The sequence below is a fragment of the Macrotis lagotis genome, chromosome 1, assembly GCF_037893015.1.
Source record: "Macrotis lagotis isolate mMagLag1 chromosome 1, bilby.v1.9.chrom.fasta, whole genome shotgun sequence".
Lineage (NCBI taxonomy): Eukaryota > Metazoa > Chordata > Mammalia > Peramelemorphia > Peramelidae > Macrotis > Macrotis lagotis.
This window is the reverse complement of record NC_133658.1, coordinates 129813147-129832982: the sequence shown is the minus strand read 5'-3', so window position 1 is coordinate 129832982 and position 19836 is coordinate 129813147. Positions and strand designations below refer to the sequence as shown.

Here is a 19836-nt window from a genome sequence, read left to right as displayed (position 1 = left end):
GATAATGACAATGATGATGGTGGAAGAGGTGGTAGTGATAATGAGTGATTGATTTAGATTCAAAATTTAAAACTAGTATTCAACTTTGTAGTATATATAATTTTCCTCTACAACTGCAGGTGTATTCTCCTAGAATATTATATTGATTCCTCCCATTGGACAGAAAGTGTCCCTAATCTCTTGAAGTCTGGGCCTGGTAATTTTTTTTTTAGGTTTTTGCAAGGCAAATGGGGTTAAGTGGCTTGCCCAAGGCCATACAGCTAGGTAATTTATTAAGTGTCTGAGACCAGATTTGAACTCAGGTACTCCTGACTCCAGGGCTGGCGCTCTATCCACTGCATCACCTAGCCACCCCAATATTCTTGGTAATTTCTACTAAGTTGGGTACAGTGGAAAGAACACTGAATTTTAAGTCAGAAGACCTGGATTCAAAATCTGCCTTTGACACATCCTCTGGGCCAGTCAGAAACTCTTGATGTTGGATACAGCTCTTAGACTCTAAGATACCCACTTCTGATACATAGCCATGTCCATTATCCTCACATCACCCCCTCCCCAAAAGGATTATGTCTGTTGTCCAAGAACCAACCTAGCAAATGCTAAGAGAGAGAAGCATCCTTGGAGGTTTGGTCACCAGGAGACGAACTTTTTCAGTCACAGCAACTCATGGCCTTGTCCACTAAGACAAGGGAGAAGAGGGTTGTAATCTGTGTCCAAGGAGGATCACAGATACAGAGCTGGAAGGACCTTTGGGATGACCAAGTCCCATTTCTCTTTTACAGATAGAGTAACTTAGGTTTGGAGTATTTAAAGGTTTACCTGAGGTCATGCAAGGAGTAAGAACCAGAAGCAGGATTCAAACCCAGGCCATAAGATATCAGATCCTATGCTTTATTCCACTGTGTCACCACAGGGGAAAGTATGACCACACAGGTAAAATTATGGGTCCTGAACTCCACCTCTCACATGGAGTCATGCAGGGTCATGTCCACTTTCTTTCTCCTTGCCATTCCAGAATCATATTCAACAGATACTACAAGTTGCCCTTCCCTCACTTGGTTAAGAGTCTGGTTACTTATTTCTAATCCTATCTGTGATGTGTCTGAAGGATAGTTAGGTGGTACAGAAGAGGGCCAGCTCTGAAGTCAGGAAGACTCATCTTTCTGAGTTCAAGTCTGGTTTCATATACTTACTAGCTGTGTGACCCTGAGCAAGTCAACTAACCCTGTTTGCCTTAGTTTCCTCATCTGTAAAATGAGTTGGAGAAGGAAATGGAAAACTATTCCAATATCTTTGCAAGAAAACCACAAATGGGGTCATGAGGAGTTACACACAACTGAAATAACTGAATACCCTGATTTGTCATGGTCCTATAGGATAGTTATAGTACAATGTATATACACCCACAAACACACACACACACACACACACACACACACAGACATGCATACACACACACACACACACACACACACATATATATATATGTTTATAGACACATTTATACAGATATATAGTCTTATTTCTCTTCTGACTCATTGACTCTGAAATGAAACCAAACCATCTTCCCCCCAACTGATTGAGGGTTAAGTCAAGAAAAAACACAAGGCATAGCCTCCCTCAATCAGAAAGCCCTCTGTCATTTCCTTTAAGGGTAGAACAAATGCTCAAAATGGGGGGGATAAGAAATATAAACATATATATATATCAGAGAGAGAGAGAGAGAGAGAGAAAAGAGCTCTTGGTCAAGAGCTTTAATATTCCCAGGCTTCAGTTTCAGTTTCTTCATCTGAGAAGTAAGGAAATTGAAGTAGAATAATGGTATCAAATTCAAATTGAAATAAGAGCCACTGAATCATTTGTAAGGATCCCTGGGGCCCATTGTTGACTAAAAAGTCACATTTCAATATTATCTATTGTTTATTGTATTATATTTTATTATTCATTTTATTATATTTTTTATTTTGATCATCTTCCATTCTATGGCCACAAAGTATGATGGACAACTCACTCACATCCGAGTACCCAAGCAGAATTCTAAAACTTTGAAAAATCTGGGATTTCACAGGCTCATACAACTTAAAGACTATCCCCAATCTAGAAATGACTCCAGAGTCCATTCACTCCAACCCCCTCTTTTAACAAATGACCAAAATGAAACCTAGGGAGGGGAAGAAATATGCCCAATATTACATTGTAAGTTAGCAAAGCACAACCTGAAAGCTAGCTCCTCTAGATGAAATCTAAATCCAGTGTTCTTTCTACAACCACTGCTACTCATCTTCATTTATACTCGTTCCACTAAAACTTGTGGTCCTTCTCTCTCTCCAGCCCCACTCCCCACCTCAACCTTAGCAGCAAATATCATGTGCTGATGTAGTCTAAAGATTCATCATCCTGTGGACTGCCTGGTGATGAGCCTTTAAAAACTGAGCCAGGCTGGTCCTTCTCTAATGGATGCACATTCCATACTGAGTCCATAACTAAAGTCTGTCCAGTGTAAAAGGATCTGTTAGAGTTAGGCTTTCCAAGCATAGCCTTCAAGATTCCAAGGCTACCTCCATGCTACTTTGACAATTCAGAAATGGATCTCAGTGGAATCCCCAATAGATGTAGGAAGGAAAAGTATGTCAGCATTAGGAAGCTTTCTGCTTCCATGTCTCAAGATGAACAGCAGGGGGCAAAAGAAAACTATTTTCCAAAAGCTTCTCCATGAAGCAAACCTGCAACACAAGCCAACATCATTTTGGATTCATTCACCAGCAAGATAATGAACACTATTCCCGAGGGTCCAATCCTGCCACCGACAGCACAATAGAGTAAGACATCTCAATAGGATATCCAACACAGTCTTCGACCCTGCTATTTATTCACTAAGAGCTTGGGGAGCTTCATATGAACTGCCTGTCCAATCCACTTCAAGCACTGGGCTCATCTACCCAATGGTTCTGGCCATGGCTTTGCCTTAAGGAGAATCAACAATGCCCTGGGATAGTATTTTGTTGGAATCCACCTCCCATAGTAAGCACAAGGTTTTGCAACAAGGAAATCTGGAAAGCCTTAGAGGGCTTCCTGGTGCCAAAGGACCAGTCAAAGAAAAGTTACTTAGATTCAATTAATTACACGGAAAACAAGTAGAGTCATCCTGGTTGGGCGAATGGCAAGATGTGTGTGATCTCTGTCCTAGAGCCTCAGGGCTGTTCTCCTATGCAGGCACCAAGCCCAACCCCAGAGCACAACCTGTGTCCTATTAATTCTCTGCAACTGTGACAGCCAGCTGGACCTAGGTGATAACTGGCAGGACTAGCTTGCTAAGGAAGGATTATTTTCAAGATTAAATGAGGTAGATGTAAAGACTTTTAAAAATACAGTGCACTAATACTAATATATATATTATATATAATATATATATATATATATATATATATGTATCTAGGTACACACATACACACACATACACTCATGATATTTTTTTTGAGTGAGGAAAAACTCCCTGACCTTTCTGTCATTGATTTCAAATCAATTCACTCACTTTTGAGCAGGAAATAGGCTTAAAATGTCCATACCTTCTGCTTTTCTCCCCATCTTCTTTCATCAACCAAAGTGGTAGATGGGGAAGGATTATTCTAGTTTCATTCATAAATTGGCATAATAGAAGACTGATTGTGAAGTAAAAAGATCCTGTTTCCAAATCCTGGCTATTTATTATCTAGATGACACTGGACAAATAATAGCCTCTTTAGACCCCAGCTACAAGTAATTAGACTTGTTAACCTCAAAGATCCCTTCCAGTTTTGAATTCTAAAATCCCAAGTTTCTCTTCCTTAGACAACTCTCTTAAGCCATCCTATATATTTACCCACCTGGTTTCCCTCTTCACTCTGGTCTTCAGCCCTATGAACTACCCAACTTGCAACTGCTTCAAGAATGGGAGGGAAGAGGACAGTTGGAAAAGCCTTTCCTCAAAACACATGAATACAAAAACTTGGAGATGAAATTCAAGTCAATAACCTGCCACAGGTCCAGTGACCTGTCCAAAGGTAACTCACATCATAGGTGACCTCTTCCACTTGGTCCTTCTCCATAAGGAAGACTTTAGAGACCTGTTCACATGGGCCTTGGAGGATTCTGGCAATCAGGGGATAATCTGTGACCTTTAGCTTCTGTTTCTCTGGAATAGATAATCATAGGGGCAGTCATCCCTCTGTGCACAAAGTTTCTCAGTTCAGTCCCATCTTCTGAAGCTTCCCCAAGGTAACAATGACTCATGCCTTCTTAGGACAATCTTGAATGGACCCTGGGCAAGTCACTTAACCCTATCTGCCTCAGTTTCCTCATCTGTAAAATGAGCTGGAGGAAGAAATGGTAAACCATTCTGATATCTTTGCAAGAAAACCCCAAATGGGGTCATAAAGAAAAACAACTGAACAACAATGAGAAAAATGGGGATAACAATAGTACCAACTTCAGGGGGGGGGTGTTGTAATGAAAATCAAATGAGATCATATGTGTAAAATGCTTAATCTTAAAGGGATATGTAAATATTATCTATTATCTTATTATCACTATTAGCTAATGTAAGTAGTCAGCCTATAAGTAATGCAACTCTTATTTTCTCAGATTTCTTCCATCTCCTAAGTCTATGTATATCATGTTGTCTCCCCTATTGGCTTAGGAGCTCTTAAAGGTAAAGAACAGTTTTCACCTCTTTGTTTCCCTAGTACTGGCATACAATAAGCACTAAATAGAAGTTTGAAGGCCTAATTTTTTAAACAATCATGTATAATCAAAAGTTCCTCACTTTACAGATGAGAAAATAGAAGCCAAAGAAATAAGTATAGAGTTGGGATTCAAACTCATGTCCTCTGATACTAAATCCAGGGGTCCCTCTCTAGGACATCACTATACTAGTTGGGGGGGGGGGGGGTTAGAGTTTTTTTTTTTGTAAGGCAAATGGGGTTAAGTGGCTTGCCCAAGGCCACACAGCTAGGTAATTATTAAGTGTCTGAGGCCTGATTTGAACCCAGGTACTCCTGACTCCAGGGCCGGTACTTTATCCACTGCGCCACCTAGCCACCCGATCACTATACTATTTTGAAGAGCCAAAGTTGTACTGTCTTCCAAAATAGAGGACCATACTCCACAGATGCTATCAGGACTCAACATGTTCCTGGAGTCATCTCCTCTTTGGTCACCAACCTCAAAAAATATCTACAAGGTATACAACAAAAATCAACCCTATACTTTATAATTATAATTTTACTTTAGTCTACAAATGCTCTTCTCCCCAGCTTGATCACTAGACTCCATTCATAGTAGATTTGACTGATTTCTAAAACCAACTCAATTCATTTCATTAAACATTTATTAAGTGCCTAGTGTATACAGGGCCACTCTGTTATTTGCTAGGGGAGACAGGAAGTCTTTGAGAAGCTTATACTCTAACAGGAGATAAAAATTCATACATAGATAGCTAGAATACACAATGTTGGAAGGTCATACTCCAATGAAGCTACGGGGCTCAAAACATTTCTGGAATCAGCATATTAAGTGCATTTGAATGATACAAAATAGAGGGGAGGTCTAAGGAGGGAAAGATCATTAGGTACTAGAGAAGGCTTCATGAAACTATTTAAAAAGACCAAAGTGAATATAACAAAAAACTCAACAATAACCTAGACATTTTTTCAATTTTGGGGGTGAGGAAGGAGAAGCAAGGCAGTCGAGGTTAAGTGACTTGTGCAAGGTCACACAGGTAGTAAGTATCAAATCTCTGAGGCCAGATTTGAACTTAGGTCGTCCTGACTGCAGAGTGTTTTATCCACTGTGCCACCTTAGCTGCCCCAATAACCTAGATTTTTTAAAGACACACAATGGAAGTCAAAAAGGACAGGTAGTAGGGGCGGTAAATACAAATCTGTGGGGGGGGGGGGGCGAAGTCTAGGAGAATAGCATCAAGCACACCAAAGCTCAGAAAGAGAAGTTGATGAAGAAAGCTAAGGACAAAAAAAAAGCATTTGTATATGAGCTGAAGGAATTTAACATGGAAAAAAAGAAAAAGATGGCATTTCATTCATTCATTTATTCATTCACAGCCAGAGCAAAGTCAGAGATTAGAAAGCTCCTGTTTGGGGGGAGGAGGGTAAAGAACTACCTAGTTGAACTGCACAGAGGAGGGGGAAAAAAACATAAGGAAAGGTTGGAAAGCTAAGGTAAGACCAAAATGTGGAGAGACAAATTCTAAAGGATGGAGTGGTAACTTTATCTACATAGAAGCTAGCAAGGCAGCTTAGTTTTCTGACAAGCTCACTGTTTTGTGTGTGTGTGTGTGTGTTTGTGTGTGTGTGTGTGTGTGTGTGTGTGTGTGTGTGTGTTTTGTTCCCTTTGCATTCTTCTTTTGGACAAGGATAGAGTCTTTGGGTAACAGACATGGAGGGGGTACAAGATGGAGCTCATGCACAGAGAGCTTGTGCTCTCATTGGTCTTCCACTCCAGAATCCTGAGCTGTTCTAAGTCCAGGAGCCCAGGGCTTGAGCTCTGGAAGGCATCCCTAGCTACTTCTCACTAAGGTTTCTTGTCTAATTTAAATTCTTTGAGCTACAGAGTGATGTGGACAGATTTAAATATATAAAACGAAGACTCATGACCATTAAGGAGCTCAAAAGGACAAGTCCTAACTACAGACTTGGATATAATTTTACATACATAGTCATCTAAAGAAATAACAAGCAAAGTAAGAAATGCTACTTCTAAAAAGTTGACTTACAAATATTTTCAAGCTTACCTCCACTGGTATGAACAATATATAAAGCAAATTCCTCAGCAGAATTCTCAATCTGGAAACAAAGCAAATATTATCAAGAAGGATTGTTAATAAAACAATATATATTTATTTAAGCACCTATCATGTACATTTAGTTGTTTTTTTATGTAACCATTTGATTTAAATTCCCTCTTCTCCTATTTATTATCTTTATTATCAAAAACCTTTATTATCTTCATTATCAAAAACCCTTAACATCATTCTCCATTCTCTCCTTTCACCCTTTATTTTTCTTCTTGATCTCATCCTCTCTCATTTTCTCCAACAGAATACATTTTATTATCAACTTTTCCCTATCAACTGATACTTTCCCCTAATACTTTCAAATGCACCCATCTTTTAAAATCTATACTAGATTCTACCACCCCTTCAAGAGATTTTACTATATCTCTTCACCCATTCTTAGATATTTTCCTTGAAAAAACTCTGTTCACTCTACCACACTTCCTCTCCTCTCACTCTTAAACTCTGCAATCTGACCTCCAATCTCCTCCCTCAACAGAAGCTTAATTCTCAAGGATTTTATAATCATCAGATCTAATGATCTTTCTCAGTTTTCATCCTTTTCAACCTATCTACTCAATTTGTCATTATTATCCACTTTCTTCTTCTGATAACTATTTCTTCTTTAGGTTTGCAAGTTCCTCTTTCTGAATGGACAATTGCTCCTCTGTCTCCTTTGCTGGCTCATTATACATATGACACTAGCTAAATGGGTATCTTTTCCAAGATTCATTCAGGTATTTTTCTCCTCTCTTCTCTTAAATTTTCTTCTGTTCTCGTTTCTTCTTTTCTCTATTTTCTTCCTTCTCCCCTTACCCATATGTCTCCCCTCTTTCTCCTCCTCCTCTCTCTGTCTCTGTCTCTCACCTCATTAGCTCCCATGGTCTTAACTGTCAGATCTATGCAGATGATTCACAGATAAATACACAAATAGAGATAAATGTGTGTATATGTGTGTATATATATATGTAAATATATACATATGTATACATATATACATATATTTGGTATATCCACACATAGACACCCAGCCTTTCCCATAAGATTCATATTTGCATCACTAAGTATATATTGAACATTTCAAAATGGATGTCCCATAGACATTTCATATTCAATTTAACTTAAAATGACTTCACTATCTTTTCAGGGAGTAACTAGCAACACAATGGATATGGATTGGGTTTGGAATCAGGAAGAACCGTGTTCAAATGTTCATTTATTCAAATTATTAACTGTTTAACCATGGGAAAGCCACTTAATTTCTGTTTCCCTCAGGTTTCTTAACTGAAAAAAAAGAAGATAATAAAACACCACCTACACCTCCCATGAGGAACAAATGAGACAATATTTGCAAAAATCCTTTAGCATAGTGCATAGTACACAACAGGTACTTAATAAGTGCTTATTCCCTTCCCCTTCCCTTTTCACCCTGAGTACCAACTTGCAGGCTAGTCCTTTGAAAACACATATTCCCAAATATGTGCTTCACTACTATTATACTTTAAATTTGATTCCCCTTTTCTTAAAGATCTTTTTCATACACAATACATATGTATACATAATATTTATTTGTACATATGTGTATATATAAACATGTATAGATATAAACACAGATATACATGGTGGGGGGGGGTCTGCGTATATGGAAAGTGCGCCCTGATCTAGTTGTATTGTTTTGTAGCAACTGTTCTTGCTATGCTTTCTCAGTAAATTTCTTTTCTAAAAGTTACTAAGAGTTCAATTAGTGGCTGATTGATAATGAGAAGTCCTCAGGGGATGGGGGTGGGAGGGAGGGATTTCCTGAAGTTAGTCTCTTCTCCATCTTGTTCCTGACTTCTTCCTTTCCTTCCCTCCTGCAACTCCTCAAGGTTATTCCTGAGGGTTACTCTTTAAGGGTAGTAATAAGATTCAAGTTTATGTAGGGATTGAGTCCAGAGAGGATGCAATACTTATATACATACTTGTCTTCCTCATTAGACTGTAAGTGGCTTGCCATTTTCTTCTCCAAATCATTTTACAGATAAGAGAACTAGGGCAAAAAGAGTTAAGTGACTTGCCAAGGGTCTACACAGCTAAAAGGTGTCTAAGACCAGATTTGCACTCAGGAAGATGAGTCTTCTTGACTCTAGGTCTGACCATCTACCCACAGCACCACGTAGCTTCCAACTACACTGGTGTAATGGATAGAGGACTGGAGTATGGAATCAGGAAGAACTGAGTTCAAATATGACCTCAAATACTTATTAGCTTTGTGACCCTGGTAAGTCATTGAAACTCTGGATCAGTTTTCTCAATTGCAAAGTAAGATTCATAAAAGGACCTCCCTCATACAGTTGTGATCAAATAAGAGAATAATTGCAAATCAATTAGCAGAGTGGTCGACAAGTAATTTGGGGCTAAATTAATGTATGTCTCCTTTCTAGAATAGAGTGTAGAATCTCAATATTTTGACTCTACAATCTCTATCTGCCTTTGAAGGAGACCACTTGGCTATGGCCCTGACTCTACCCATGAGTATCTCTTGGCAATTCCAAACACTGCTGTGATACTTGTTAAAAACCATTCCATGAGGGGCAGTTAGGTGCTGCAGTAGATAGAATACTGGCTCTGGAGTCAAGAGGACCGGAGTTCAAATCTAACCTCAGACACTTAATAATTACCTAGCTGTGTGACCTTGGACAAGTCACTTAATCCCATTGCCTTGCAAAAACAAACAAAAAATATCCATCCCATGAGCCTCCTTCTGCACACCTCTCCATCAACCATTGACCACTGTCCAGACGCTATTGGTAAGGACACCTCTTGAAGATCACTCACCCTAAATTTATTGAGCAGGAGCTTGAGGACCTGGGGTGTTGTCATGGTGCTGTTAATCCTGACATTGGTGACGGAGCCATAGGCCGGAGTGAACACAGATGTCTGCCAAGAGAAGAGCATACTACTGCAGTTCTCATTAGAGTCCAATGATGGGGGAAGGAGGACAAGGATGGGAAAGAAGGGAGGTCCACCAGAAGGTCTAGGATTCTGGGGGCAATGCTCTATTGATTAGGGCTTCCTGGGAAACTCCCACAGGACCAGGAGAACCAGACTAAGCCTAAGAGACATCCTAAGGGTTAAAGACAAACCAACCATTAAATTTAATTGTTTATGATAGAGACAAATGGTTGTGTAGACTTCTGCTTCTCCTTATTGTATCATCATAGGGAAGGAATCTACAGGCTACTTAGCAGAGTAACTATAGAAACTTCATTCATTCTAGAAATCTGGATTCCCTATGTGGCTTGCTTTTTAACAGAGGTCTAGAGAACCTAAGGGGCCCTAACTTTAATATTCCTTTCGAGTGATAACTAAGTATTTGGTAACCACCCCAAAGGAAGAAAGAACAGAGAGTGTCCTTCTCTTTTGACTATAAAACATACCATTCTTGTGACATTTTGTCATACAAATTGGCTTCTTGGGCAACATTAATTCCAATAGAGAGAACAGATGGGGTAGACTGTCAAGGGCTGATTCTCTTATTCTAACTCATTTGTCCTTCATTGCCTTTTTCACTTTATTTCAGGCAAACTTTTCCCAAATGTACTCCTCCATTAACTACCTACCTTGTAGAGGGATTGACACAAGGGGATAATGTATATAAAGGATGTTTTTAACAAGGTATTGGTGGTTTCTCTGAGGACACTTTACTAAATATGCCCAACTATCAGTAAAGTGGTGACTTCTGCAATCATGGTGACCAAAATGGTATCCTTACATCAGTTTCATTCCTAAGCCCAAGTTGGAAATATCTGAGCAGTAGCTACATCTGCTCCTATCCAACCTGACAGTTCAAAATTCAGGAAGTCAAGTTATTCTATCCATGGACCCCATGCTCTTCTTCCTTTGAAGAGGACCATTCATCCATAGTCCTGACTAGCTACCCCTTGTCTTAAGATACAACTTCCTTCTACTTGCTCATTCTTCTACTCTACCTTGTGGTTGTAAAAGTGGCCATTGATGGAGAAACGGTGCCGCTTGATGCGCCGCTGGTCACTAGGGGTGCGCACATTGCCACGGCGCCGAACCCCAACGTCACTGTGGGTCCTCATCAGCTGAGGAGTGTCTTCTTGTAGGGGCTTCAGATCTCTGGTACCTGGGAGGGAAGAGACATATAATGAGTTCGACCTAAGGATCTGGTCTCACTAGAAGCCATCATCTTCATTCAGTCACAGCCCTTGGTTGGCCGCTGGTCATATTTTCTTTCTCTTTTTCTTTTCCTTTAATATTTTCTTTATTTATTTTTCCAACTACATGCAATAGTAGTTTTTAACCAATCCTTTTTTTTTGCATTCTTCTTCCTCCCTCCCTTCCCTCTCCCCCTCCCCCTGACAGAAAGCAATCTGATATAGGTTCTACATTTATACTGGTCATAGTTTCAAAACACAATGCCTACAAACCTACACCCTAATAAAAATAACACTGATGACTACTAGACATCTCTTTCTGTCAAAAAAGTCTCAAGATGTTATGAAAGGGATCATTCCTATCTTCCTCAAAGCCTCTCTTTAAGCAGCTAGTTGGTGGTAATTTGGAGCCAGAAAAACTTGAGTTCAAATATGATGACTTCTTAACTTTTATTTACCTCAGTTTCCTCATTTATCTACTAGAGATAATAACATCAACTACATCCCAGGATCATTGTGAGAAGTAAATGAGACAATAATTGCAAAGCACATTGCCTGGCTAAATATTATTTATATTATTTTATGAAACAATGATTATTTAATTTATTTATTTACAAGGTTATTTATTTACAGGGTTAAGTAACTTGCCTAGGGTTACAAAGCTACTAAGTTTAAGTATCTAAGGTTGGATTTGAACTCAGAGCCCCCTGACTCCAGGGCCAATGCTCTATCCACTGCATCACCTATGCATATGTCAGCTGTTAACATCACTTAAGGATGCAAGATGACAGCCTGAAAAAAAGCCTATGCTCCCCCCCACACACACACACAAAAGGCCACTGCTACATCTCTTGGCCTTACAAAAAAGAATAGGAGTGGGAAGAGGTGGAGAGAATAAATTAGTGCCTAGACCCTCTGGCTCCCCACATAATCCTGCCCCTTTATGAACAAGATTACATAGGAGGCCTCCAATTTTCCCCAAGCCTAAAACCACTTATTTCTCAAGCTACCATGAATCAAACTCTGTGAGAAAAAATAAATCAGGAAAACACAACCCCACTGAGAACTACCATAATATCTTTTTTTTCTTTATAAAAGAAAGATTTTATTTATTTTGAATTTTACAATTTTACCCATAATCTTGCTTCCCTCCCCCTACCCCCCACAGAAGGCAGTTTATTAGTCTTTACATTACTTCCATGGTATGCAATGATCTAAGCTGAATGTGATGAGAGAGAAATCATAACCTTAAGGAAGAAAAATAAAGTATAAGAAATAGCAAAATTACATAATAAAATAATGGGTTTTTTTTTTAAATTAAAGGTAATAGTCTTTGGTCTTTGTTCAAATTCCACAATTCTTTCTCTGGATTCAGATGGTATTCTCCATCACAGATTCCCCAAAATTGTGTCTGATTGAATGAGCAAGTCCATTAAGGTTGACCATCACCCCCATGTTGCTATTAGGGTACATTACATTTTTTTAGGTTTTTTACAAGGCAAATGGGGTTAAGTGGCTTGCTCAAGGCCTCAGGCTAGGTAATTATTAAGTGTCTGAGGCTGGATTTGAACTCAGGGACTCCTGACTCCAGGGTCAGTACTCTATCCACTGCACCACCTAGCTGCCCCAATAATAAGTAGTATCTACTTCTTTTTCTTTTTTTTCTTTTTGCAAGGCAATGAGGTTAAGATTTGCCCAAGATCACACAGCTAAGCAATTATTAAGTGTCTGAGGTCACATCTGAACCCAGATCCTCCTGACTCCAAGGCTGGTGCTCTATCTACTGCACCACTTAGCCACCCCCTACATTATATTATATTACTTAAGGAATTCATACCCATGACCCTCTTCCTACTTTCCCCAAATTTTCACCTGTTGGGCTTAGTCTCCTGACACTTCCAGGGGCTGCATCTGTGTCTGTTATCTGAATATCTGGGATGGCAACAGGTTTCATGATGGACCTACAATAAAGAAAACAGAGAGACTATAAGCTCTTTGATGAAGTTATTTCATTTTTATTCATTTCCCCCTTGGGTCTAGCATATAGTAGGAGCTTAATAAATGCTTGTTGAATGGAACAGAGAGGCCAGTTCAACCCACAGCAAGGCAGCTGATCTTTGATTTCCTTAGTTCTTTCAGTGGTGACAAAGCACTCTCTCTCTCTCTCTCACCGCCTCTCAGAATGGTAGTAGCATGTGGCAGGGAGTGGAGGGAACCTTCCTACTGGGCTGGCCCAACTCCCAACACCTGAGGATGAAGGCCACCTACAGAAAAGACAAGGGATTCTGGCAGTCACCATCTGCAGCAATACAATTGCTCATTTCATCAAACTCTGGGCCTGAGAACAAAACCAATTTGTTGCTTGTGGTCAAGATTCTAAATCCATTTGGGTTATGTTGTTTATTTGGGAAAATGCTAACAGAGTTTCTTTGTTCACCAGGATGACATGCTGGAGTTGTTTCATCTCTATGGGATTAATAACTTGGGGGCTGTTTTTGGGATCGTAAAAAAAAATAACACCTGACAAAAATCAGACCTTGCAGAAAAACAGAGTATGGATAAGCACCTGACAGTCTTCTTTGAGACAAAGCCTATCCACAGGGCTAGAAGAAAAGAAAGTTGGATACCAGACAGACACTTGGTGACTTGTGACTTGGTAAGACAGGGTCATACTGTGTCATCTCTCCCTGAAGTCACAGAGGGAAATGGGAGAAAATACAGAATAGCATACTCAAAATCATCAAGGAAACTAAAAAGAAAAATAGTTCAGGGAAGGAAAAAATATCATTTGGGAATATTTAAAGAATGATCAAAAAGCACATATTTCACATAGTCTAGAGGATGAAATATTTAAAAGGGAAAATTAAGGCTGAAACTATGAATTTCTGAGCAGTCTGTAAAAGTCTTCTGAAGAACATCTCCCATAAGGGAAATTTCCTAACCTCATTTCCAAATCACAAGAGCTAGAGGACAAAGAGCAGGCTCTGTTGAAGCTAGGGGGCTGGAAGAATTTGTTTTGTGGAAAAGTAATATCAAGGAGGAGAAACATAGGCAAGGGTACAACAGACACAGGTCTAGGTTACTTGGATCACTACCACAGTCTTCTCATCCAGACTTAAACCTTCCTACCATGAGCCATGTAGATTGGCTACAGAATGGATTGGACTATACCTAGGTTAGTATTTATAAATGGGAGAGGTAGTGATGTGTTCCAACTCCCATGGTGACTTCCTTTTCTTCACTCCTTTCTCAGTCCTCTCCACAAAGCCCAGAAAAACAAAGGATCAAAGATTTATATTTGAAAGGGACAATAGAAGTCATCAAGCCTAATCTCCTAGTTTTACATCAAAGGAAACTAAAACTTACATAGGTTAAAATTTATCCTAATTAAAAATATATGAGGTGGGATTTGAATCCAGGACTTTCTAGACTTCAAGTATAACTTTCTATTACTACTTCATAATGAAAACATATTGGTGAAAAGAGATGAACAGATAGGGTCACGAATAGGGAGAATCATTGATATTCATGTCCAAGTACAACTTTCTATCCATTACCTCATGCCAGGCATGGACAGGAAGAAGAGAGAAGAATGCATGAGTTCAGGGTTAAGGAGACTCATTCCAGCCCCTTTCTTCCCTGACCAAAGCTTTTGATATATATACATATGCACACACACATACACACAGGTGAATACAAATATAAGACTATTTCTCTAAGAGAGGGCTGCTGTAGTACTGACCCATGAGCTCCCAGGTTGCAGCCAGAGTGCCAGGAGGAAGAGGAGGGAGGAGGCCTGATCCGTTCATTCTCATCTTGCATCTGCAAACGGATAGGCCGGCGCAGGCCCCAGAAGATGTTCAATAATCCTTCCACAATAAACTCATCTTCTTCCTGTTTCAGAAAAGCAATGATCTCATCAAAGCTTATTTTGAAGTGACCTGGAGCCCTCACCTTCTTGACCAAGTCATCCATGGCCTAAAGCCTCACCTGACCTCTTTGGAAGCCAGACTCCATTCTCACTGAAGAGAGAATGGATATGTTTTGTGAGTTACAGGGTCAGGGCAGAAGGGCCATGGCAGAACTGGAATTATATAGTAAATGGGTCTATTATGGCTATGGGAGCGAAGAACAATTAGCTAGTTCATGAATCTGACCTCTAGTTGGTATTTGAATGATGGTCCTTTGTTAGTTTAAGTAAAACCCTAGATTTGATTGATTAAAGGTGGCAGCCAAGGTCCCCACTCTGAAAGTCAATCATACTTAGGAAGATTCAGAAACATTACCATTATCTCCTATGTATGAATGTCTTTTAAGGATAGCAGACCCTCTTTAGTAAAAATGAACAAGTGGTCTCCTCTGAAAAACAAAGACCATAAACATTCAACCAACTAGTGTGTGTGTGTGTGTGTGTGTGTGTGTGTGTGTGTGTGTGTGTGTGTAGGTATGTATATATGTTTATACTTTATATAACTATAAGTACATATATGTATGACATATTTATATGTAGATACAAACCTATAAAATGTACCCACCAATAATGGATAAATATTAAATAAGGATCCCCCTTCCTCTTCCAGATCACCTTTTCCTGCTCTTTGCTGAGCTAGAAGTAATCTCTCCCTTAAATGAATTCTCAGTTCACTTTGCTGGTAACTGTGTAATGGCTTCTATCACAGCCTACCTTATGCTACAAGCACAGTACTTCTGTAAATGTTTTCTCCCCTACTGGTCTATATGCAACACAGTAGAAAAAGCTATGGATTTGGAGTTGGTGACCTGGGTTCAAATATGACAGCTGTCATTTTCTACTAGAATGACTTGAGATAAATAATTTTCCACTCTCTAGACCTGTTTCTTCTTCTGTAAAATGGGGGTGGTTAGTACTTGTATTATCTATCTGGGTTTGGCTCCCACCTTTGACACTTGTTAGTGATATGATCTAAGCAGTCACTTTTTGTCTCTGAATCTTAATTTCCTCACCTGTAAATTGGGAATAACAATACTTAAACTACCATACCCAACTCAAGGAATTGTTTTTGTTTTGCCCAAACCAGTGATTTCACAGGCTTGTTCTAAGACTAAAGTGCATAAGTCTATGTAAAATGTTTGGCACTGCGGGGCAGAACCAAGATGGCGACAAGAAAGGATCTAGTCTTAGGCGCTCTCTGATAAAACTCATAAACTAAGGATTCTAACTAAACTTTCGAGAGACAGAACCCACAAAGGGACCCAGCTAGGCAGTTCTCCTACTCAAGGTAACCTGGAAAAGAGCAGAAAGGCTATGCTCGCCGGGGTCAGAGGGGTGCCCGCCAGAGGGGTGGCCCACCAGAGCGAAAGAACTTCAGCCTCCCGGAGGCAGCCCCAGGGCCCTGGGAGCTGGGGAGTCTCCGGAGCAACACCTTGGGGAGCACGGGGCACAAAGCGGGGGAATAGCGGGGGACCTCTGTCAGAGCAAGCATGTGGAGCCCAGCCCTCAGGGCACACAGCAAGCAGCTTGGTCTTTTGGCAGCCCAGATCCTAAACAGGAGCAGGTGGAGCCCATAAGCAGGAGCCCCAGGGCATGAGCCCATTGAGCTGAGGGAGGGGAGTGAAGAGAGACTGCAGAGCTCTATCCTCTGCCTCTGGAACAGGAAGCTGGGGTTCTGACCACATTCATAACCTGATTGCAGTCTAGGCCCCCCATAGAACAGCAGGGCCCCCTCCACCTCAGCCCCATGGCAGAGGGGAGCATATATGGTCATTCACAGACCAGGAGGGTGGACAGAGCCTCACATACTGAGGCTCAGCCTGGGAAAATGAGCAAGCAGAGAAATAAGAGGAACACCATTGAGAAATATTTTGCAAATGAGCCCAAGAAGGATCAAAATACTCAGTCTGAAGATGAGGAAGCACAAGCTCCTGCATCTAAAGACTCCAAGAAAAACAGAAATTGGGCTCAGGCTGTGACAGAGCTCAAAAAAGACTTTGAAAATCAATTGAGGGAGTTAGAAGAAAAACTGGGAAAAGAAATGAGAGAGATGCAGGAAAAACATGAAAATGAAGTCAGCAGCTTAGTCAAGGAAATCCAAAAACATGCTGAAGAAAATAGCATGCTAAAAACCAGCTTAGGTCAAATGGATAAAACAGTTCAAAAAGTTATTGAGGAGAAGAATGCTTTAAAAAGCAAAATTGGCCAGATGGAAAAAGAGATAAGAAAACTCTCTGAGGAGAACAAATCCTTCAGACAAAGAATAGAATTCAGGGAGATTGATAAATTTACCAGAAATCAGGAATCAATACTTCAAAACCAAAAAAAATGAAAAATTAGAAGAAAATGTGAAATATCTCATTGAAAAAACAACTGATATGGAAAACAGACTTAGGAAAGATAATTTAAAAATTATTGGAATACCTGAAAGTCGTGATCAGGAAAAGAGCCTTGACATCATTTTCAAAGAATTACTAAAGGAAAATTGCCCTGATATTCTAGAAGCAGAGGGCAAAATAGAAATGGAGAGAATCCACCGATCCCCCAGAGAAAGAGATCCCAAAAAAACCAACCCCTAGTAATATTATAGCCAAGTTCCAGAACTCCCAAGTCAAAGAGAAAATATTACAAGCAGCCAGAAGGACACAGTTCAAATATTGTGGAGCTGCAGTCAGGATTACACAGGACTTAGCAGCAACTACATTGGAAGCTCATAGGGCTTGGAATACAATATACCGGAAGGCAAAAGAGCTTAGAATGCAGCCAAGAATGAACTACCCAGCAAGGCTGAATGTCCTCTTCCAGGGAAAAAGATGGACTTTCAATGAACCAGGGGGATTTCAAATGTTCCTTTTGGAATGGCCAGAGCTGAACAGAAGGTTTGATCTTCAGATACAGGACTCAGGTGAAGCATAGAGAGTGGAGGAGAAGGGGAAAATATGAGGGACTTAATGATGATGAACTGCATGTATTCCTGCATAGAAAAATGACACTGATAATACTCATATGAACCTTCTCAGTTAATAGCGCAGGTAGAGGGAGCTTTTATAGTTGAAGCACAGGAGAAAGCTGAATTTGAAGATAAAATATGGTGTAAAAATGGAGTCAATAGAAAAAAGGGGAAATGTAATGGGAGAAAGAAAAAGGAGAGGGGGAATAGGCCAAGATATTTCATATAATAAGATTTTTCTTTATTACAATGAGCTACTGCAATGATATGGAAGGGGGGAGGCAAGGGGGAATGAGGGAACCTTTGCTCTCCTCAGAGGTGGCTAGGAGAGGAAACAGCATATATGCTCAATGGGATTATAGGCATCTGGAGTAAGAAGGAGGGGGGAACAGAGGGAAGGGGTGGGGATGTGAATAAAGGAGGAGAGGATGGACCATGGGGGGAGAGTGGTCAGATATAACACATTTTCTTTTTTACTTCTTGCAAGGGGCTGGGATTGGAAGGCCTGTCCAGGACCATAGGGCCAGGTGGAGGCTAGGCCTAAGGGGTGGTATGGGGGGCTCAGGGCTTCTTGGCCCCAGGGCCAGGGATCTGTCTGCTGCGCCACTCAGCGACCCTACAGCAGAGTCAGAGTGAAAGGAGAGAGAAAATATAGTACATGGTAGTGGAGAAATAAGAAAGGAGGGAGCTGCAATCAGCAATGGCAACGTTGGAAAAATATGGAAGTAACTTTTGAGATGGACTTACCATAAAGAATGTGATCCCCCCCACAACAGAGTTGTTGGTGTTGGAACAAAGACTGAAGCACATTTTTTATTATTATTATTATTTGGGGGAGGGTGCAGGGCAAATGGGGCTGGGTGGCCTGCCTGGGGCCACATAGCAGGGTGATCATTGTGTGTCTGAGGCCGGATTTGGACCCGGGTGCTCCTGGCTCAAGGGCCAATGCTCTGTCTGCCACTCAGCCACCCTTACTATTATTACTATTTTATTTTGGGTCTTTTTTTTTTCTTTTTTTTGGTTTTTGCAGGGCAGTGGGGATCAGGTGGCTTGCATGTCACACGGCTGGGTGACTGTTGGGTCTATGGGGCCAGATATGGGCTCAGGTGCTCATGGCTCCAGGGCTGATGCTTTGTCCATTTCACCACCTGGCCATACCTAAAATTATTACTATTTTTTTTTTAATTTTAATTTTTTTCTCTCCCCTTTATCACTCAAGCAAGTCTATATTTATGGGGGGGAGGGGGTATTTCATTTACTCTTAAACAAGAATATTTTATTAATGTAAAAAAACATTTGTACAAAATGAGAATAAAAAAGGGAAAAATATGTTTGGTATTCTTTAAAGTGTTACATAAATGTCAGTTTTTATTATTGTTGTCATTATAATAACTATTTTTACACATCTAGAACTGCAAAGTACTTTACAAATATTTTCTCATTTGATCCTCACAATTAACCTGGGAAGTAGATCTTATTATTATCCCCATTTTATAGATGAGAAAACAAAGACAGTCAGAGGTTAAATGATTTGCACAGGGTTAAGTGTCTAAGACTAGATTTGAACTTGGCTTTCTGATTCCAAATCCCATTCTATTCACTAAGCTACTTCATTCACTATCCCATGAAGGAGTTGAATTAAACAATCTCTAAAGTCCCTTCCAGTTCTAGATCTTATTAGCCTCAGTGCTTCAAAGATCTGGGATCTCATTATGCTAAAACTTCCTTCCTCTAAAACAGCTCCTAAGTCTTCAATGATTTAGTAGATGAGTTTAAAAAGAGTTTCAGTGGCCAAGTGATTCATCACCCAGCAGCTAAATTGGTGCTGAACCTTTCTGCATTTATCCTGCCTGTTCCTCAGATGACAGGCCAACAGTCTATTCTGGGACCTATCCTCAAAGTCTTTCCAACTTGGTAGCAGCTGCCA

General features: G+C 40.2%; 1 protein-coding gene across 3 annotated transcripts in view; it reads right to left on the bottom strand.

The window, feature by feature from the left end:
- Nucleotides 1-19836, bottom strand: part of LOC141503008 (ras association domain-containing protein 2) — an 80415-nt gene that overhangs the window by 11365 nt on the left and 49214 nt on the right. For all 3 annotated transcript variants that reach the window (XM_074208079.1, XM_074208087.1, XM_074208097.1), the window contains exons 4-9: nt 14732-14883; nt 12862-12950; nt 10798-10958; nt 9644-9745; nt 6785-6836; nt 4050-4171 (exon numbers count right to left, since the gene is read on the bottom strand). In XM_074208079.1, coding sequence (XP_074064180.1) covers nt 4050-4171; nt 6785-6836; nt 9644-9745; nt 10798-10958; nt 12862-12950; nt 14732-14883 — 678 coding nt within the window. The remainder of the gene's footprint in view (nt 1-4049; nt 4172-6784; nt 6837-9643; nt 9746-10797; nt 10959-12861; nt 12951-14731; nt 14884-19836) is intronic.